Source organism: Ischnura elegans, chromosome 4, assembly GCF_921293095.1.
Source record: "Ischnura elegans chromosome 4, ioIscEleg1.1, whole genome shotgun sequence".
Lineage (NCBI taxonomy): Eukaryota > Metazoa > Arthropoda > Insecta > Odonata > Coenagrionidae > Ischnura > Ischnura elegans.
Genome location: NC_060249.1, coordinates 49,770,348 through 49,793,012, shown reverse-complemented (window position 1 = coordinate 49,793,012; position 22,665 = coordinate 49,770,348). Strand labels below are relative to the sequence as shown.

The 22,665-nt window shown below is 39.0% G+C and overlaps 2 protein-coding genes and 1 long non-coding RNA gene across 5 annotated transcripts in view; 2 read left to right on the top strand and 1 right to left on the bottom strand.

Annotated features, from left to right (window-relative positions):
* LOC124157416 (voltage-dependent calcium channel subunit alpha-2/delta-3-like) overlaps nucleotides 1-22,665 on the top strand; it is a 244,510-nt gene that overhangs the window by 126,876 nt on the left and 94,969 nt on the right. For all 3 annotated transcript variants that reach the window (XM_046532111.1, XM_046532113.1, XM_046532112.1), the window contains one exon: nucleotides 924-1,034. In XM_046532111.1, coding sequence (XP_046388067.1) covers nucleotides 924-1,034 — 111 coding nt within the window. The remainder of the gene's footprint in view (nucleotides 1-923; nucleotides 1,035-22,665) is intronic.
* LOC124157418 lies at nucleotides 19,340-21,464 on the bottom strand. Its single transcript, XR_006864589.1, has 2 exons — nucleotides 21,175-21,464; nucleotides 19,340-20,306 (listed from the first exon to the last, which is right to left on the bottom strand). It is a non-coding gene; the product is annotated as an uncharacterized LOC124157418 (long non-coding RNA).
* Nucleotides 19,835-21,047, top strand: LOC124157417 (flocculation protein FLO11-like). Its single transcript, XM_046532114.1, has 3 exons — nucleotides 19,835-20,289; nucleotides 20,393-20,435; nucleotides 20,506-21,047. The coding sequence occupies exons 1-3, from the start codon at nucleotides 19,835-19,837 to the stop codon at nucleotides 20,779-20,781; spliced, it is 774 nt and encodes a 257-aa protein (XP_046388070.1). The 3' UTR covers nucleotides 20,782-21,047.

The following is a 22,665-nucleotide window of genomic DNA, read 5'->3' as shown; positions in this document are numbered from 1 at the left end:
AAACAGCTGGGAATCGCTTCCGAACAACCGATCGTCTGAGAAAGTGAATAGGAAGCGTGACTACTAAGTAATCGCTACTCCGTACTTGATCCAGAAATGCACCTGCATCAATTGTAATCGATACGGAAAGCTATCGTTTGCCCTGACTCTATTTGCTGCGACAAATAGAGGCACCGCAGTGGATAACCGATTCTAAACCTCAAAGTGAACGTATTCAGAGAGCGATTTTTGGCATGACATGGCATGATGGGTCTGATTGAGTGACTACGACTAGAGCGTTTTCGTTCTTGCTGTTTATTTCGTGCTAGCGCCAAGATGTTTGTACTGTACTGTGTTTCCTGCCATTGGATAGAGCAAAGTTTTCGTTCGCGTTTTGTTTTCTATTGTTGGTGGTGACCAAGGAGTGCGGATTGCTGCAGACGCTCAGGTGCTTTTATGTAGTGAACCTTTAAATTCTGATAGCATTTACAAACTATGTACTAATTTTCTAAAAATTTTATTTATCATTAGGTTTTGCCAACTCCTTTAGCGCGATACCATTTCCATCGAACTTCCTTTCTTGAATCTTAACATCTCCTTCCTTCACAATTTTAACTGCCCGCACGCAGCGACTTTTCTCTTTTTATTTTTGCTTTCCCCAATGATCATTAGAAAATTATGGAACTATATTTCACATAAGGATTTCAAGACTTTGTAGTTCTAGGAAACCCTCACAGAAGAGTAATTTGACTAGACATTGCTAAATGTCTTAAATATATTTGGGAATCCCACAAGTATTTTCACCGTCGCTCATAATGTCGTTACGATTCCGCCAATTACAGTCGACGATGAATTAAAATTATTATACGGTCAAGTCTGAGATAAGCAATGTTTCCGTTTGGTTTTATTATTTTAATTAATCTCATATTATTTTTTATTTTCAGAAATACCTGGAGATGGGCGCTAGAGTGGAGGAAAAGGATCCGAAGCAGCTGCTGGACCAAATAGTTGAACGGATCGACGGAATGCTTCAGAGGAAAGCTGAGGCCGTCAAGGTAACGGCTTGCTGAGTGTTTTGCATGAGCCTCCGTTTTATCTCCACAAACGACTAGAGTTCGTTTGTGGAGATAAAGTCGGAAAGTTTAAAATATCCTTGCGAATGAGAGACAGACACAATTTTTTTGGGGACGAAAGCGGAGGGCACGTGACATCCCGAAAACCAATCGAAAGGCGATAGGCGTAGCCTAGCCTCCGGGAAATAGGGTCGTTTCCTTCATCAAAGAAAACGAAAGGCATTGATTGCGATTCGTTAACCACCACTAATGTATTCATAATACACAAATTATTTGGTTTTAGAAATCCCAGTTTAGACGAATGGCAATGGTCAATTTGAACCGCACTTGAAAACGGCCAGATTGGCGTCCATGCGATGCCACTCCACGTGACGTCACAGGGACCTATATTCTATACGAGTATATAGCAGTTTTACATCGTTTGAGATTACCAATGCATGCATGAGGCACAGAGCTCAGGGAAATATGTCTTAATAATCACCTATTAAAACTGGCTAAGGTCGGAAAGTTTCCTTCGTTTAATAAGTTATTAATAATCCTTATTTAAGCCAAGCGCTACCTGCTAGAAGGGTACTCTGCTACATGCTAGCAGCCTGCATCGCAGCGGCGCACATTTCCTCGCCCCCCCCCCAAGGTTACCTCACACGGCGGTAGCGGGAACCAGAATGACGTCACACGGGCTTTTCCCAGCATTCATACTTAGCCGTCGCGTTTTCGCGCGCTTGAAAATTTTCACTTTTCATTAAATCGCGAAAAATAGATATCGTCATTTAAAAATCTAAAAGCGTGAAATGCATACTCCAGGAGTAATAATCTCTCGATTTAGGCAATAAAAAATAATAGGAAACCACCCTATTAAGTCGCTTCCAGACCTCCATGTTGTACGCTTCGTGGGTAAATTAGCTGTGTTGCCAAGTGGGACGAGGGTTCTCGACTCTGTCCTTTGTTTAACAAAGTCATTCGAGGAAACATGGCAACACTCGCCTCTCTCTCTCCCCATCCCACGTCCCTAGTGTCGTAGCTCCCACCTCCTGTCGTGACGTCGCTCGAAACATTCCGAGCTAACACGACTGGGCTAGTCGCAAAGGTATTTCAAAAGGATCATAGCGAAAGTAAACTTGTCAGTATTTAAAAAATTTGTATCGGTTATTGTTCTGCCTGATACCTTGTATGAGAGTCAACGTTCCGAAATGCTACTTGTTTTTTAATCAACAGGAATCGTTCTCCCGGCTACGACTGGATTCATACTGACTACTCGAAAATGTATTTTTTTCCCCATTAATGGGGTTAGATACCATCCGGTATGCTTGCGTGGCTCGTTGGCCGTTGGAATATGTTTTTTGGTTCTCTTTTTCATTTGTAATTAATATGTTTCAATTCGAAAAAAATAATATACCGAGTGTTACAAAATTAATAGCAGGGTTTTAGTATAAGAGAGTCCTCCCCTAATGAGCGTCTACATTAGCCACTGTGTGGTGTCGTTATAATTTTTATTATTATACATATTATCACAGAAAGTTTTTCCTGTCATTCCGTATATGTTCCGATGATACTGCACCTGCAGTGATAAATGAGGTATCACTTTAAAAGTCGAATCACCAGCTTCTGACGGAAAATACTATCTCAATCTCAAATTTCACTATTTACCCATTAATTTCACTAAAAAGTTTCGATTTTTCCATGTCAATTACTCGATCGAGGTATATCGACTCCAAAATTTTTTTATTCTGAGCAACAAAAAATATTTAAAAACCCTATAAATCCATAACTAAAACAAAGAAACATAAGATGAGCTGGCAAAAATATTAAAAATAAAATCCAAGAAGTAAGAAGAATTTTAAACGTCCTCTAAAAGGGAAATCGTGTGTAAGGAACTTAAAAGATAACGTGTATCACGAATACATAAAAATGTAGTGTAGAAAGTATTCAATAACGTTATGGTTGTTCCTACTGGTACCAACATCTCTTGTCTGTATTGTATTCATATGCTTTGTGAAAACAAGTGTAAAGAAAGTACTTAATGATACACCTTCTTCTCTATTAAAAACGCAATTACGCCGTTTCCTTAACATACGTATTCCCTAATAGCATTTTCACACGATTTCGCACTTCGGAAAAATTATTGAATTCAATCATTTTTAACATTTTGCTCACTATCATACAGAGTGGGGCAGAATGGACTCCCTACGGACTCATGGCTACAGAAATGTACTTGTCTAAGCATACGAAAAATCGATACGTCCACTGCAAAAACGCTCAACAATCGCCCACCGAATAAATCCGCTCACCTAGTAGCCCTAATAGCACTAGACGAGCGGATTCAAAATTGGTCTCAATTCTCAAATCAGGGAGCCCATTCTGCCCCACCCTTAATAAAATTTGGGTTAAAATCTTTCCAGATACACAACGAATCTTTTACTAAATATTCTTGTGAGAATATTATTGAGTAACTCTAGTCTTATCCTCATTATACTACAGTTATCCAGGAAACCATAGATTCGATTTTGATATCGATCGCTTTCAATGTTTTTGCAATTTTATGTCGCCCCTTCCACATCCACTGATTCGTTCCAGATAACCGGCAATTCTCGGCAACTCATTACATTCAATCACTCAAGCCCTTGATGTTCAGATAAAAATATTTGATTAATGTTTCGGGGTATGAGGGAGCAATTCGTATGATTTCACATCCACTTCTTTCTCCGCCCATTTTAATTCGGAATGAAATCCCTAACTATCCGATGATGATAGGTACGTTATCAAAGCGATCGCTCTGTATGCATACTAATTGATTGCTTTCAATCGTGTTGATGAGCATCAATCATATTTTGCCCATTAATGGTCGTGGAGGAAAAAAATTCCCAGGAACGGGAATGGAACCATGGACCTTTGGCTTTCCGAGCCTCTGCACAGACCACGACGCTATTTGGGGGAAGTTTTTCCGATGGCCAACATGAACTTCAGAGCCGTTCACATGGCAGGATTGATGTATTTCACGTATATTCCCTCTGTAATTTTGGAGGTTTTCGAACCTATCAAAGTGCGGGAAAAATAATGTCTTTAATTCTATTTTTAATTTGGCTCACAATCTTTTAAAATATGTTTAACCGATTACAAGTGAGTAATTAAGTCTTATTTCCTTCATTATCTTCATAATACGAGACAAGATCAATTGTACCTGATCATCTAATCTGTTTTCCTCTTTCCAACTCTTTTTGCCTACGCAAACATTCCAGCACCTTCTCACGAGCCAATGGAATAGGACTATATTGTAAATATTTATGAGGTTATTATGTAATCTAATTAAAAATTTTACCATGCTGTATTGTAAGATTTACATAATTCGGTTACCTACTTACAATTAGTGAAAAATATTGGGTGAATCTTTCGGCAAAAATGCATCGAATCTCTCACCAATACATTTTTATCTTGTAAACCATGGATACGACTCTTGGGAGGTTATTCTGTGCTTCCAAATCCGATCCTCAAGTCGAAAGACGTAATGGATTTATCGAAATACGAGAATTGTTCATAATTTCGATCAACGACCGCTGGCGTCGCACTGGTGACTTCTCACTTTAACGGCTCACATACACGGGAACGGCTCATTTCCATCCGGTCATCATTATCGCCTCGAACAGCGAACGACTCCTTGGACGATTCATTCGAAGATCCGACACTTTAGATTCATGACTTTTGCCACTTTTTCAATGCGGAAAATATAGGAGAACCCTCCCAATAATAATGATTTTGCTCAAATTTACCCCTTATTTTCTCCAAAATTTCGTTCGAAATGATTGACTAGTCTCGGTAATTCATTAAATCCAATCATTTTTTAAATCATTATAAAAATACAATGTGACGAAACCGACCCAGGCGAGGTGCGTGGTATTGGATATCGGTCATATCGTCACAATAGATTACGGAAAATATAGAATAACCCTCCCGATGTCGATTACTTTCAATTATTTTGTACAAACAGCCCCTTTTTTCTCCATGATTTCGTTCGAAATCATTGACTGGTCTCAGTAATTAATTAAATCACACAGTAAAATTAATTTTTCCTCTTGAAGTAGTATACAAATGAGGTTTTCAGGCCAAAATATTTTTTACTAAGTACTCACCAGCTTATACGATGTTCCGTTTGGGTCAAAATAGCTCCAAGGCTGTCTGGAAGCGTCGACAATCCCTCCTCCATAACCTTGAACGTCTAGACTCTCCGCCCAACCCACCCCCACAAAATCGACGAACTCGTCAAGGTTAAAGTGGGACGGGAGGTTCCGCCCAACCCACCCCGACGAAGTCGACGAACCAATCAAGGTTCAAGTGGTGTGGGGAACCTACCATATATAAGCGAGTACAGGAGGATGCGAGCTCATTCGTCGTCACCATGAACACCAGAACAGCCGCTCTGCATAGACATCCCGAGGCTTACCTTGAGGGTACTGAGCTCGTGGTGGAGAGGCAGTCAGATTCGGATACTTACATCATCTACATCCCTCATCGGGGCACAGATTTTGTGCTCACGGTACTTTTTAACGCGGAGTACTGTTGTGTATTCCGACATCAGAACAAGAAAATTGAAGTGGTTGGACAGAAGGTGACTTTCTCCGGCTTCCGAAATGAAGCAGGGGCGATCGTGGAGAGATTTAATGTAACCAGTCAGGATAACATTACCGATCCGGGGAAGCGACGCCTGGCGGAAGAGCAGCGCCCGATCATCTGGTTGGATGTGCACGAGTGCTACCAACCTCAATTCCATTTAAAGGCAAAGGGAGGAGGAGGAATGATTCAAAGTGATTGTGTTGATGGTGCAAAACCTGTGTGTTACACGGACCATATACAATCAAAAGTGAGATACGGTACCACGGACGCTATTATAGGTACTCGTCTGCATGTTATGAAGTTTATACTTAAACTTGAGAAAGATGTGGATATTTATTGAATAAAAAAAAACTTACTATTTAAATTGTTGTTGTGATTTATCCTTCAAAAAATAAAAGACCAAGGTAAAAATAAATAGATATTTATTACAATAAATTTTACATAATCATCCACACACGGATGAGTTGGTTATATTATTCACCATATTCACAGTTTCATAGTTCATATCACCACCTCCACTAATGTTATATTGTTCTTGAAATAGTTGAACAGCATGTCTGAGCGCTGACAATCCTCCAGCACTCTCATTTAAGTAATCATACTCTAGTAAATATCCCACAATGCAATCGTACCTTCTCATTTGCACAAAATTGTAAATGATTAAAGAAAACGTGACCAAGAAAAGAAACGGGACAATACAATTTACTATAAAATCTAACATACTTTATTTTTTTCACACCAATCAGCCAGCTTAAAACAATTCTTTCTAGCACACTGCTGATTTCCATCCATATGCATTTCAATTAAACATCCCTCATTCGTAGTTAATCTTTTTAACGAGGGACAACCATAAAGTTCCAGATTGACCACACAAATTCCCTTGGGAAGAAAACTGGTTAAGTAAGACGCCTTTTGCGCACCCTTGGTGAATAGTATTTTGTACTGCTTTGTATAGTTGTACAGTATGCTCTCCAAATCGTGATAATCCACGTCTCCAGAATATTCAGTCAAGCCGTGATAGTTATTTCTCAGCCAGTATGTCTCTTTTGTAGAAAGCAGTCTCGGTGGTAATTTAAATAACCACGTATTACAACATTTATTCTGTACATCAATGATTGCCAACTCCTTCACAATAAAATCTCCTTTGCTGTCCGAGAATCCTTGAAATTCGATAATGGCGCTCATCGCGATGTATGTTCAAATTAGAAGGTTTTTACGCCCAATGCCAGGGGTTGAACTTACATCAAGACTCTCTAACTTACAGAACTCTCATTCGTGCCAGAGGTTAAAAAGCCTTTCACTCACACTCAAGCTGACAACTTTTGATTATCAGCCAAACCATACGTTATGAGTGCCATCTCTAATTCAAGTCGTTCAAAATCACAATCTGTGATGTTCTTTGCTAGTTTAGAGGCGAGAAAATGTCTCACTTTGTCACGACCAACCGACAATCTCTGGAGGAAAAGATCTATCAGCTTGAAGAGTTTCACAAATGCAAACCACTCATCTTCCTTTAAGTTAAAAGTCTTTTTAATAACCAAATGCGTCTTCCCAAAGTAATTTGCATACGCCAAACAGGAAGTTAAAAAATGCTTTTCTCCTTTGTAAAAGAACAAAGCAACATCCTTTTCACAGTTCAAGATACTTTTCCACTCGCTTTGTGAAACAATCACACTTTTCTTTCCAACTTGATTAAATTGCACGACTGATTCAAAGTCACTGCTGGGATCGTATCCAATACACACACTTTTTGTCTTTGCACTGTTCAAGTAATACACAGTTTGAAGCACTAAATTTTTAAGGTTAAGGAATGAAACTTGAATGGGTTGTTCAACGGGTCTCTTTCTTTTCACCGGTGAAGGTCCTGATGTCTCCGACGTCTGCATGACGACTGATGTATGACAAGCAATGAAACTGCTTAAGAGGAGGAGGATGACGATGGGGGAGGGGTGGGGGAACAGTCATCAGAGCATGGATCAACTTCCGCCTTGAGACGGTTGTACTGAAACCATTGCGCTAATGAATGTGCGTCTCTCAATGCGCAGGTACTATTGCGCAACTTGTGACAAGGATTGAGGCAGGAATAGGCAGGAAAGGAGCATTTTTCGGGAGGAGGACAGTGTAATTCTTTCTCGAGAGAGATGAAAGTACGTCCCGTGAGATCGGTCAGGAATTCACACTCTGCTTCAGTGTATGCATAGAGCGCCATTGCACCCTCAGTCAAAGCTTCCAAGGTGGATGAAAGTTCCACGTGAGAAATGAATCCCTCGTTAAAAGAAGTCTCATCACGTTGTAGGGGGTCTGCAAAACGAAGTTTCTTTCCTCCAGCCATGAGCTTTCCATGTTTCTTGAAACTGCCCCAAAATAGACGGCTTGAATCAACATCAACTGCTGCAAGCTCCGTCACCCCTCCTTGGTTGAAAGTTATGGATACCACGATCTGCATTCTGTGACTGCTTCTTCTCAAATAATCACCTCCTCCTTCTGCTCATCGTATTTATTCGGGAACAGCACCGCTGAGCCCTGGGATGACATTTGGTCCACCTCAGCTGGTTGAAGGTCTGTCGAAACAGCTTCAGGACTCGACAGTCGTTGAGATGAGGGGTGGTGTGATGAAAGTGTCTAAGGAATTTGTGTAGTGTTTGACCTAAAGATTTACTAGCAGTATAGAGACAACAATATTCACCGCAAATATCCGAACGAAAGCTTTGGATTTGAATGTGATTGCGAGTGACTGAGAATGGTTTTAAAAATTTTAAAATGTTTGGGATAAAAGGAGGTAGACCGTACGAATCAAAATATTCGGCCAAATGACTGTGTAAACAGACTGCAACCCAGTGTGAACCCGGCAATGTAGATGGATCTAAATTTATTATGTAAACTCCATTTCGTGGTGATTTCGGTAACCTATCGGATGCGTAAACTCCACGGAATATATTGAGTGGTCTTAGTAACCTGTTGATTTGAATTCCATCCATGACTAAAAGTTTGTGATAATGTTTCTGTTTTTATCAATTTCCAATGTTGCATCATACTCTGAGAAAAGTAAACACGTGACCGTTCTCGATAATTCATTCTCAAACCTCGCTTCTATTCTCACAACTCCTCTATCTCCAAGACTTATATAATTCTCGTTTCCAGAATCATCAGGTGTTAAATCAAAAATTAGCATAAAATAACCGTGTCCAAACATGTCGTAAGTGATTTGATTACCTCTATTGTAATGCTTAATACCACTGCCTGAAAATATCGTATCATACGCACGTGCCCAATACTTTTTACTTGAAAAATTGCATTGTAATCCCTCGGAAGGAATTTGCACACCGTTCACAAAGAGGGAAAAATTCTCGAGCGAATAGTGAGAGAGAGCAAATGGATTCTTATTCAAACCTCCAGCGTAAGCTTCATTATCCACCATTGCAAAAATAATTGTATTAGGTATTCGACCCACGATTGCATTGTCGAGGCTCAAAGTTCGCCCACCGGAAGGAACGGTAAAAGTTTTCAACTCGGTACGTTTGTAGTGATATTTCGCATTATTACTGGCTAAAATTTTATTGTGTGCAACTAAAATGGATGGGTTGATATCGAAATGTTGAACGTATAAAGTTGCGTCTAAAATCTTCAATAGCCCATCTCCGCCCATAAGATAGAAAGCATGATTAGATAACAATAGTCTTATACCGATATCCACTCGATCCAGCATCAGTTCGGATTGATTGAATACATCAACATGCAATTTACCATACAACTCTACCTCGGCACTATTATTGAACCACTCCTTACGCTTGCTAAAACCTACATTTGAGGCATCTGTCTTATTGATGTCATCCCCCGTATCCAGTTCCCAACCCACATTTCGCAAATGTGTTCTGCTCGCATCAGTACCATAATTCAAAGAATTTTCCAAGTAGCTCCTATAATGGTAATTATCCTCCGACGGAGTGACCAACGTCCCATTGAAATAAACGTTACACTGTTCGAAGAGAGAGTGCAAAATATTGTTAACTACTCCTGGCTGATTCGTGTCAGAACTAGCGTAATCATTCCCGTCTTTTTTACAAAGTTTCACTTTAAGTCTTAGATATATGCTATTCAAATCCTTGTACGCATCCCCAGAGTCTTTGATAAGGAATTCTATGACAGACCGATTATCTAGCGAAGAAATGGGCTTATAGGATACGAGTCTTTTTGCTAAGATGTTATTTTGGACGGGAGGATTGGGTTGAAATAAATCCAACGAAGACAGCATGTGCTCAGCCATTATCGTGAAAAGATATCTCCTCCTCCAGCGACCTTCTTTCCTCCTCGCCTTCTCGATGACTGTTGCTTTTTACGTCCACCGCTATGTTTTATTTTATTAAGCCTTGGACGTTTCGCGATTCTCAACCCGCCTCCAGACATGCCTTTTATCTTTTCCTCAGCCTTTCGTTTCAAGTTCTGACCAGCCTCGTTTATTCTACTGCGCAGTATCTCCTTAACCGGTTTCGTTCCAAGGTCTCCGAGAGCTGCTGCCCCAGCGCTTGCGGCTTCCTTACCAACAGTCTTAAGCCCACTAAAAAGCAAAGGTTTCGCGAATCGCCAGAGACCAGCGAGGAAACTCCCGATACCCCTCCCCTTTTGCACCCTAAAAGAGGCTCTATACAAAGGTCCAATCTCTCCCCCCACCTGCTTGGAATAATAGCTGTAATATCGATCCATCGTCGGTGCCATCTCGTCGTAAAATGACGCACTAATGTAAATCAATTCTTTTTTATAAAGTGTAACACCACTATAGAGCTTTGCTCCCCACTATGAAAAGAAATCGCTTCTCCGAGTTTATCACTCAATAGAATTTCCACACTCTCGATATTGTTTTTCTCGACGGGGTAATAGTAAATAGGGTTGAATGTTTGATATTCTCCAATTTTCGAATTCAAGATGCGGATGCAACGACTCACAGTGTCTCCGACTAGTTGAGGTTTCACTATATCTGTGTAAACGTAAAGATTTTTTGAGGAGTTTGTAATACCTCTTTTTTCTCTTTTTCCTATATTATCCTTAGCGCTAATCTCTGCTCTTGCCCCATCAACGATTTCAGCTAGCTCATCATCTGTCAACGTTGAATCTTTAAAAGATAATCTAATAAGAACAGCTGATAATAACAATAGGTCATTTTTTATCTTTTCTTTGCCTTTTCCACTAAAGCCCGACAAAGTTTTATTGAATAAGCTGGTAAACGATTCATACGTTCCTGGAGACAAAGAGTATTTTACTCCGCTCGCTGAAATTAGCACAGACCGTGGTAATATGCGTTCATCAACTCCAACCTGATTAATCCTTACACTCAATCTATCTATATAGCGCATTACTTCATTTGAAATGTAAGTTTGTTTTCGTGCGCTGGAGGTAATATATGGTCTTGCAAATGCCACCGCAATGCTGTCATAAGAACCAATGGGAATTGTAAAGTATGAATCATTTTGAAGTTTCACATTTATAACTTCATTATCCCCTCGAACTAATCCCTCTTCAGTCCGGGTCCTATTATCCTTAGGAGTCAATTCGTCTGCTCCGCGAGAAGCTGGGGTAAAGTTATCGATAACGGTAGGTGTGTCTTCGGGAGCTTTTTTTACCTCAATAGGAGGAATAGAAATTTCAGCAGGTGTATCTTCGGGGGCTTTATTTACCTCAATAGATGGAATGGAAATCTCAGCAAGACCGACATACCACTCGTTATTGTCTAAATCGATGCGATGACTCAACTTTGTACGATAATGAGCTATCGTATTTCTCGGGAAAAAATCCCTCGAGCTGTCGCTGGGGAGTGTGAGATAAAATTCATTCATACCTTATGAACGGAAGAAGCACGAATCCACGAGTTAAAAGACGATGGGTATCCGTCCCACTTGATAAAGTACTCTAAATTAGAACCACTCCCCCGACGTCTCAAAATTTTCTCAATCCTGTACTCCGTGTCGGGAGACACGTTGACTTTTACTAATTCCTCTGCATAGAAACCTCCTTTTATATCCTCCCCGTTCAAATCTTTCAATTCATACGCTGGTATTGGTTTTGCTCGATCAATGTTTGAAACTTGAAATATCTCCTTAGTATAATTTGGTGTGTATCCTTTGGTGAACGGAAGCCTCTCTTTGCTGATTCTCACGTAATCACCCTTATTGAATTTTACATTCTCCTTTCTTAAGCTTTTTCTCCGACTGACAATCATAAATGCATTTTTTGCATTCACTTGAGATGGAGCTACCCCGATACGTGAGTGACTGCTATGGTTATATGAGCTAATGAGTTTCTGAAGTACATCGATATATTTATAAGTAGCGTATTTTGTAAAATATTTATACATTTTTGTCTTGAGAGTTCTATTGAAGCGTTCCACGAGGCTAGCCTTAATTTCGGGATTATTAGTAGTGTAAAACTTTACTCCTTGATTCGAGAGAAAACTTTTAAACTTACTATTAACAAATTCCCCTCCCTTATCGCTCTGAATCTTCAATGGTTTGCGTTTGCGAAATATGACCTTAAATGCTTCTATAATTTCCTCTGGTCTTTTTGACTTGAGAGGACTTGCCCACGCATAGCGGGAAAATATGTCTATTACGGTTAAAATGTAACAGAACCCATTGTTGTATTTTCTCAAACTTCTCAAATCATTTAAATCACATTGCCAACACTCATCTATGTAGTTTACTTCGTAACGGTTTCTAACAAACTTTTTTCTCGCCGGTTTGTGACGCGTGTACGCTTCTTGAGATTCCAACCACTCGCGAATTGTTTTTATCGGGATCCCAGTTGCTTTATTTAATTTACGTTCTGTGGAAAAACCAGCAGGATGTGCGGGATTGTTGTACACGCTAGCTATTACGTCGTGTCCCAATCTGTCCCGAATATTTTTGGTACCCTTTTTCGTTTGGATCGCCTTGGAATTACTCTCGGAGATGTCCATCGTGGCTCCCTTGGAGATATTCTTTGCGCCCTTGGAGGTGTGCTTGGCTCCCTTGGAGGTGTGCTTGGCTCTCTTGGAGTTGCTATTATCCGCTTCATTTTTTTCGGTGGAGAATCGCTCTCGATTTGTTCCTTTATTCGCGCCCATGTTGAATCCAACTCTGAATTTGTCCTCTTAATTTCGTCTAACCGCCTTCTCATTGCATTGCTACCCTCAACTACTTGTGTTGGTGGTGTGTGTTTCACTATTGGAACGTGTACGGGAGATTTAAAGTCTGACACTGAGTCGAGATATTTATCGAGTATCCTTTTATACAAATGCCACTTGTCAATATCCTTGAGCCTTTTACTCGCTAACACAAGTTTCATTTCCTTATCCAATTTACTCAGCCTAGCCTTTGCACGACTTCGATCAAAGACTTCGGGACTCACTACGAGCATTTTATGCAAACTCATTTTCCCAGCAGGCTACCTATCACACCGCTTAAAATCGATCCCAGTAGTAATGGCAAAAAGCCACCTTTTTGTACGAGAAGCGCTCGTTTTCTTTTTACACTCGTCCCCCGTTCAACCAACTTTCTCAGTGTGTTACGATGCTTGGATAATTTTCGTTTCAATCGCTTATCAATCTTATGATTTCCGTTTAGAGTATTGAGGCAACAATCGCAAATTGTTTTAATCAACTCCTCGTCCGAGCTATTCAATATGGCAAGGCGTAATTTAGGCTTTGCAGACTTTAGGACGTGGAGCAAGTGTTTATTGTTCTTCAATCTTTTCATCGCGTTGGGGCATGTAAATGACAGTGGCCCCGTCTTGGGGAAAAATTTTGGTTCTAAAGCGGAATCTGTCGTCCGTGTCCTGACCAAGATCTAGAACCAAATAACCGAATGGTTCTTGCGTAACTTGCTTATATACCCTCTCCAATTCCCCCGATTTTTCCGGATAGACCTGCCTAGCTAAATGACCAAATTGTAACTTATCTCTGGGGTTTTTGAACGCGACAATATACTTTGTATTCAATGATATATTTCTCGATTGTGGGCTCTGATAGAAAATATTCTGCGTGATCAAAAACACTGAAATGTTAAAGTGATGTGAACCTCTGGTGAATAATTTACACACATCTTTGCTGTAGGCTCCCTCGCTCATCAAGTCATCGATTATGTATAATGTTGGATTGCCACCAAATTCTTCAAAAGGTGGTATTTCGGAGAAAAAGTGAACAGGTAATCGAATTTTAGGCTCACTTCCTGGAGCACAGCACCATATTATCTTACGTATGGGACTATCTAACATATAGTTCAAGTTCTCTAAAAACCTTGTTACGAATGTGGTCTTCCCACATCCTGACGGACCTGCACAAATGCATGTAAAAGGATGTTTCCATGTTAACGTCATGATTAACACTGGAAATTTTTTATTACTTTTTATCATTTATAAAACTTTTACGAAGAAAAAAAAAAAAAAAAAAAAAAAGTCAAAATATTGATTAATATCGAAAATTTCTTAGAGCGACGTCCTCTAAATCGAAATATACCTCGTTTGGTAAACTCTGATATACGTCATCGCACATTACCGTTTCAATTTGACATTGAACATTCGGTTTAATGCGATGACGCACGATAGGTTCGTCACTCTCCATTATCCTTTTATATGCAACATCGAATATATTATTACAAATATATTCGATGCAGAGATGATACAAGGTTTTTGGATTATTACCATTCATTGTGAGCGTGTGTGTTATTACTGAAAATAAAAAGTAAAAAAATTACACATGATGATGTTATAAGTAACACAAAAATGTTTTTATCATATTTAAACTAGTTCTATCAATTTCAAGTGTTACCAAACGCCTCATCATGTGTACGTTTTTGAGGAATTCTATAATGCCCCCAAGCAAGAGTATTGACACCATCCTCACAGATGTATCTTTTATCATCGCTAGCGGTGAGAGTGACTTTGTTTATTTCCATTGTATAAATTCGATGCAATTTACTACGAATCTCTCTCATTTTACGAAATTCTGTAGAATTTTCCTCTAGACAATGTATATAATCATCAAAATTGATGCTTTTGGCAATAACAACTTTTGATATTCCCTTAGCCTTCTTTTTTCCTTTACTCCCGTGCACCTTATACGAGTACAGCTTACTTCGCAATCCAACGAAATGAGTCATGATTCGTCCATCACATTCATCTTTAAATTTTCCTAACACTTTCTTGTTTTCGTCAGAATAGCAAGGGTGATCTTTTGAGTAATTTGACGTGTCGAATACATCAAGGTTTTTCAGCATATCACTGTAAAAATCGACAGTTTTTATGTCATAGATAAAACTATCTGTGTCGCTGTAAGCAAGGGAAATTTTGTTGTTGTATTTGGGTAGCATTGTTCGATAGTGAAAATCATACATTAACGTTTTGCTAAGGTCTAGAACACAAAAACCAATGTAAATGGGAATTTTCATTTTGATGCTGGTTTTTCTTAAATGAACTCCGACGAGTGACTCATGAAAAATTGTCCTATCCAAAAATTGAGTTTTATTGATTAATTTCTGCAATCTTTTTTCGCTAGATACTAATTCCATATTAATGTGTTTGCGTACGTCCATTAGCGTTCTTCCGAATAAGGAATTACTTAAGAATTTCCAGAAATCCTTTTCAAATTCATTTGTTGCTAATTTTCTACGGTTAGTATTAAGGTCAATGTATGGCTTTATCCATGGAGATTGATTAAACTTGATGACTCTGTGCACCTTTTGCAGAACAAGACCTAGGGAAAGAGCCTGCTTCAAATTTACGTAATGTATTACATATTTTGTTTTATTTTCGAGTGTAGTTAGTAACTTGACATGTTTACCGTTAGGTGGGACTTTATTTTCTGAGCAAAGTGGAAAATCTGAATGCTTATCGTGAAGGTTTCGTGGATAGTCGAGGTCAACCTCAAGAATATATCCCGTTTCACTAAAATCTGAAATATTTTTAACGTCTATGTTTTGAATTTCATCAAGTGAAAGCCATTTGAAATTTGAACATGGCAGTGGTCTTGATAGGGCCCAGCCATACAAATTATTTGCGTCCAAATAGGTCAAGTAGTTAGTCTCTTTTTTAGTATCATGTACCTCCATGTATTTATTGTTACCTTCACAATATCGCTTGCAACATTGAGATATTCCTCCTCGAATACCTTTCTCTATCATCAGTAACATATCATAGTCTGTTAAAAGCTCAAGCTTAATACGTGTCTGTTTTAGCATTGCGTCAAAAGTCAATCCCGGAGCGGTATAGTACCACGCAGGATCGAGTTTGTACGCGCTGAAACACATATCACGAAAGTTCTCAAAAACATCAGCGAGAAGAGTGACGTCACTTTTTAGATAAACATCGCTGTAATCGCCCAAAGTGTTGCAGTTGAAAGCTTCCCAAACATTGCATGCATGCGCATAATCAGTGTCGGAAATTTCATCATCTGTTAGATGATTGTAAAATTTTTCCTTTCCCGGGAGCACAGTTTCATCGAGTTTATTCATCGAATCGGTGTAATCGTAGGGATACACTCCCTTTCGTGCGACCAAATGTGTTTTTTCACCAAATATTTTCTGTGTAAATTTAAAGTCTTTCAAATGTGCCACCAGTGAGGCCAGAGGTGCAGCCATAAAGCGGTAGGTGTCGAGAAATCTCATGCTAAAATTTTCTTCGATTGATTTGCCGAAAGAAATATACTTTTCTTCTGAATTTGGTAAAACAAATATTCGTCTCTCGTCGTAATTTAATTCACGAACAATAAAATGTCCATCATAGGATGAGAGATTATGCAAAAATACGGGCAGAAATTTTGGCATTCTATATTTCCTATTACAATCAGAGTGTGCTGGACCACGATATTTGCCCGTCAAGTGGTCATGGTCCCTTACTCTCTCATTACCCAACTCTTTCTCACAAATGTGGCAAACAATAGCATTTGCAAACTCCGTTTCCTCTTCGGCAGTCAGGTGTGCCATTGGAATTGTATTTTTGTAAAGAGAAAATACTTTTTGCGCTTCCTCTCTCATGCATTCGATGAAAACTCGCGTCGCGTCTTGCCCTCTATATAATTTCGGTTCCAAACATCCATTAGGTGTAATCATTATGTAACAAAAGCTAAATGGAGTGTGTTTTTGAATCTTGTGTGTGAAAGGAGCATGTGAATTTGGTTCGCAAGTTGAAATATTCTCAAGGAGGCATTCGAAGTCCGCGTAAATTACATACGGCACTCTAAATAAATTGTTAATATGGGTAAATTCAATGATTTTATCTTCTTCGCTAGGCATAACAATTTTTGTGGGTTCACCAGTCCCCCTACACAACTCTTTGTGAGCCTCAAGTTTTGCTTCATCATGGTAATGTGTGAAGCATCGTTTGCAAATGAATATTCTGTTGCGATGTTTTGTAATTTGAGATTTGAGCAATTTATTGAAATTTTTGATCCAACAATAATGAGCAGTTTCTTTGTTAGTTATGTATAGCAAGTCGCGGTGATCGTTAAGCTCTCTGTTCACAATTTTCAAAGGATACACGTTATTTTTATCATCCAATCCGAAAACGTTTATTGAAATACTATTGAATCGTTCAAACTTTGGAATGTCCTTTAGTTGAGCGGGGTATGATATACAATCCCAATCGTAAGCATAACGAAACTCAGCACAGTTGTACAAGTCGACGCGTTGAGGTTTATTGACGATGTTTTTTGCCCAAATGGCATATTTGAAGCAGAGCTGATCATCGTTTTTAACGTTAATCACAGAAAGGGTATTTTTAATTTTTGCTGGAAGTGGAATGAAACTTGAGCCTCTCAATGGAATGTACTTGTTTATGCGCAATTCCATTCCTATTACATGATCTAACGTCCAACCGGATCCTTTGGCCTGAAACTCGGATTTTTCCTTAAGTAATTTTGAAAAGGCTTCATCAATACTCTCCTCGATATTATCCGACAAGAGCATGACGCGATTTTGAGTTTTAAATGTCGTTTCCATAAGCTCTCCCTCTCCCTTCTTAAACTGACAAATTAAAACTAGGTTAAATTTAATGGAGTTATTCTGATTCACTGATTCAGTTAACTTTTCACTCGTTTGTAGCTTAATCTCATCCAAAAAAGAAATAACATCACTAATGCCACCCTCTGGTGTAATCCAATAGGTTTTCACTCTGGATCTAATTGCAGATCGAATTTCATTGAAACCCATTCCCAGTTGTACAGTTACATTACGTCTATGTTCGTTTGTATTCTCGTGAGGTAAAGCCTCATCGATGCTATAAAAGATTTCGCAGTAATTGCAAAAATGTTTTCTTTTCAACTCGTATAATCTATCTTTCATATTGGAAAAAGTTTCAATATCATCAATCGTGTCGTTATTGAAAACTATGCGTTCGTGTATGCTCCTTATGGCTCTATCTAATTCATCTAATGTGTTGTATGCACCGGACTTGTAATCAGCTAATAGTTGCGGGATGGAAGACATGATTTACGTGTAACTGGGGAGGTATTTATCTGGAAAATTAGAGATAATACTATCAAGACTTTAGAACTATGAAACTAGACCTACTGCTTGATTATATTCTAGTTGAGTAGGAAAGATGTGTACTTACTGTTTTTCGATCTCAAATACGCAGACGGATGAACAAAGATGCGTTAAAAGAATGTGGTTTGTAAAAATTGCGGAGGAACACTGGTCCGTTCAAGTCGCGAGGTTTGACTGGAACTGATAATTTCTCTCGTAGCGCTTGTGATATTTATATGAGACGGATCCCCATTCCCTTCACTATGGTATTGCTTCGGAGCAAGTACACTGGTTTTAAGTTGGTTATGATTCCTGCTGGTAAAGCCTTTCACTCGCCTTTCCATTGGACGTCCTTCTTCTTTAATATTGCTTAAGTACAACTCTGTGACCTGGTTTGAGTTTGGAGGTTCTGCGTTCGAACATGTGTAACCTTTCATTTATCCTTCCCACTTGGGCGTGTCTTTTTTCCGCCTGCTAAAGGTTAATTTTTGAAAGGTGGATTTCTCTCCTTTCCCAATCGTGGGAGTGAGGGTAATTGAGGAAAAACTACTTTTATTTGACCTCGAGGGAGGGTGTATAAATAGCGTGCGTTTTCTCATAGCGTCACCTGTTAGATTCGATATGTTCGCTTCTTTGAGCCGTTCTCAGTTTGAGGAGATGACTACTCCCTCATTAGATATTCCTAGCCATGTCTATTATTTCAAAGCCGGTTTTCCTTCTCTTTACCAACTTTGTTTGTCAACAGTCTCAGCATGTGTGGACGAAAAAAAGGACATATACAAATTAACTCTACCACGATCAGTTCAAACGGACCTGGTGTATTATATAGAATGTAATAGAATGCATTTATGGGAGTCGTGGTTAAACGACCTATCGGGTGCTTCGTACGGTTATTATGAATCAGAAGTTGACAACTTTGATTTTGATTTTAACTCTCGCTTATCTAAATGTGCTTATCAACTGCTTTTAGTAAGACCGTTAGATTTTTTATTAAATATAGAAAATTATATCGGTGATTCTGTACATGTCATTATTATTAGTTACTTTTTCATGGATAATTTTGAAAGACCTCGATTTTGTAAAACTTGTGTTTCGGAAATAATTCCGCACGAACCGAAAAGTGTGTACATTTACACACATCATACAGTCATATCGGTACACATGGTGGTGGATTTAATTCGTAATGAGGACAATTGGTGTTCAAACTGCATTCGAGCCCCGCTATTTGGTTTAATGAATAGAGCCGATTGTTTTATTAATTTTGATGAACATAACTACAGATCTATACATGGATCATCATCATCATCTTCTTCTTCTTCTGATTTACCATCTACTGATTCATCCCATAGTTCCAGACAATGGCGTACATATCATTCCTACACTTTTGCTTTCAACTCACATTGTTATAAAAGATATCTAAGTGACAGAAAAGAATATAAACTTGCAAGAAAGCGAAGACTCGTTCATTCGCGTAATTCGAACGATACTTTTTACGATTCTTCTGACTCTTCATCTTAAGTTCATGAGTCTCAACTCCCTCTCTCTTCCAACTAAGTTCGCGAGTCCCCCCACTCCGTTAACGTCACTTTTTTGGCACAGTCACTTGTATAAATACCTGGTCCGTTGGCTGAGTAAGTCACACTCTACTGATCGTCTCTGCAACTCCAAGACTTTGCCGACCGTAGAAACATAATGGACACCTTCAACGCTGCCTCCACCCCATCCACAGCTGTGCCAGCTACCGCCGTGGAAACCGTCACCCTGTCAATCACCACCATGCCGTCTGCCTCCGTTCCAACTGTCGCCACCACGTCAGCCAGCGTTCCAACTGTCACCGCCATTTCAGCCAGCGTTCCAACTGCCATCGCAACGTCAGCCAGCGCTCCAACTGCCGCAACCAGCTCACCTACCACCATGCAATCCATTGCCGCACCGTCCGCCACCGCTGTGCGAACCATCTTCTATGACTCATCTATCGTCCAGGATTCCTCTACTGATCCTGTTGCTTCCTTCTCCAACGTCCCGGATTTCTCCATTGATGTTTTCGACTCCTTCTCCGACGTTGCAGAGTTCCCCACACATGAAGATGCCTCCTTCTCTGCCTCCAATGATAGGAAGGGTTCTCCATCTGCATCCACGTCAATGGGGTAAATATTGGTCATATCTGTAAAAAATAGTTTTTGTAGTTCTGTTATTGAAGATCTATTTACATATGATAGTCATTCCTCTAATAAGTTCTTTCTTTTTTAGGTCACTAGCCGCTTCTTCTCCACCAACCATGCTCGCTCCTTCAGTTAGTATTTTTATACTTTTTTTATAAGCTATTTTAACTTGCATATCTAATGTTTTTTATTTTTTTTTAGATCCGTCAAACTCTCCTAGAGGCGCAAAAAGGAAACGAATTTTTGAAGAAGGAGGAGATGGTCATTGGCAAAAAATTTTTGGTGACAAAAATTGAAAAAATAAATACCAGATATGGGGAGAAGTTGGTGGGGCACATCAAAGTGCGGGGCGTTGGAAGGCGTTTGATATTGCCAGCATTCCTAAAATTATCAATGAAAGATATTATGATGTTCAACTATGGAGGAGAAGAGCTCTATGTCGGCAGAGACAAAAATAATTTAATAAAAATTTTTTAATGGATATGTGTTGAGTTTATTTGTTCTTATTTTTTACCCTATAATATAGTTTTATTCAGTTCTTTTTATTTGAGAAAGTAAATCAGAGGCATCAAGTTAGCGTGTGGTGATTAGAGTGTTGGTCCCCTTGTTTAAAACCCCCCTGCGGTGGTAGCGAATAGTTTCAAATATTGTCTTATCCCTTGAATTGAATTGCTTTATAAACAATTTTATCCTCTCCCCCGCCATTTATTATTGATGTAATTATTTTTATTATTAGTTTGTTTGTTCATAATGGTGAAAAAACACGTGATGTATTTATTATGAGTTTTAATTAAAGGAAGATAATATATATGTTTGAGAATTTGTTACGTTTTAAAAGCAAATATTTCAACTATGAAGATGCATGCTTACCTGGATAACTATGCAATTTGCATTGAGATGTATACACGCTTCACGCGGCTGAGGATGAAGTGTTGGTAGAATCCGACAATGATGAGTATGGTGTCAAAAACGGGTCTGGAGACATCTCATGAACAACACTCACATTGGCCACGTTTAAGAGCAACCGCATTGCTCTGAGGAATCGATTTCGAGCTGTGGTGGCGTCAGCTGCACTCATCCGTAGAATTAATACGTTCCCACGTAATTCTAATTCGTACGGACCAATGCCTCGAAGCCTCCTCCTCAGACGATGCACTGGCTCCAAGACCCCCCCAGCCAGCGGACTCAGTGTTAATGTACCTCTCACGTACATATTTTTTTGTTGATATAACTGATAACATAATAATAATAATAATATTAGATCTACAATTAATCCTTAGGTTCAGTGGAGTTTAATAATACGGGTTATTTTTTTCCGTAATTTTTTAGCCATTCCCCACGAGGTATAGTATTTTTACGTAACTAGTTTATTATATTATTTTATTTTAAATAACATAGCTTCAAGCATATTTATTTCAATACAAAATCTAAGAGTTTTTTTCCAATGCTAAGTATTTAACGCGGTATACGAAATATTATCGCGAAGTGTTTAGTTGTGATAGCGACTCATACGTGGCGCTGTGATCACTCATTCAAACTCAGCGCGGGGCCGGGATTTCAAATCGTACACTAATTCGCCACCAGATGGCTCACGCCGACAGACTCCGTATGAGACGTGCCGTCGCTGGGTGGCACCTCGTGGCGGATGAGAGAACGAGGACCGTAGCATGCCGAGATGAACGACTATTTTCACGTCGTCAGAGACGATGCAAAGATTGTTTGATTAGAATAAAAGTTATCAGTGATTCGTAAGCTACTGAATATATTCTATATTGATTATTAATTACAAAGGACAGGCATTGTGTTTTATTAAGTTAAGTGCATTATTTCATTTGTTTTTATCTCACATTAAACTGTATTACCTATCGTTCTGAATTTATAAGAGTAAGTTGTCATTTTACCATATATTCATAGCTTTGTGGATTAATTGTATACATTTTAATCAGTTGTCGTCCGTTCGCTAACGTTTCATTCATGTTGTATTCCAATGGTTTGTGTATTGAAATTAATTCTTATGTTCTTAAGCCATTGAAAGATATAAATATTAGTACAAATGCTCATAAGATATTTTTACTCGTTGCTTTAGCCTGACTTATTTGATATTTCAACTATAGTACAAATATAATTCTGTATTCGGTGGCAATTAAAAAGTGCTAATTATAAGAATAATTATTGCATATCCAATGGAGTAACAGTAAGTACTTACCTCTGCAATCGTTGACTGTTGGTGGAATGATTTCTTGGGCTACGGGTACGAGTATTTATACAGATTTTTCATCATTGCATTAAGTCTGTGAGCGTGTACGGATTCCCTTGTTTATTTCCGTGTGAGTACTCAAAAAATATGATTTCGTGAGAGAA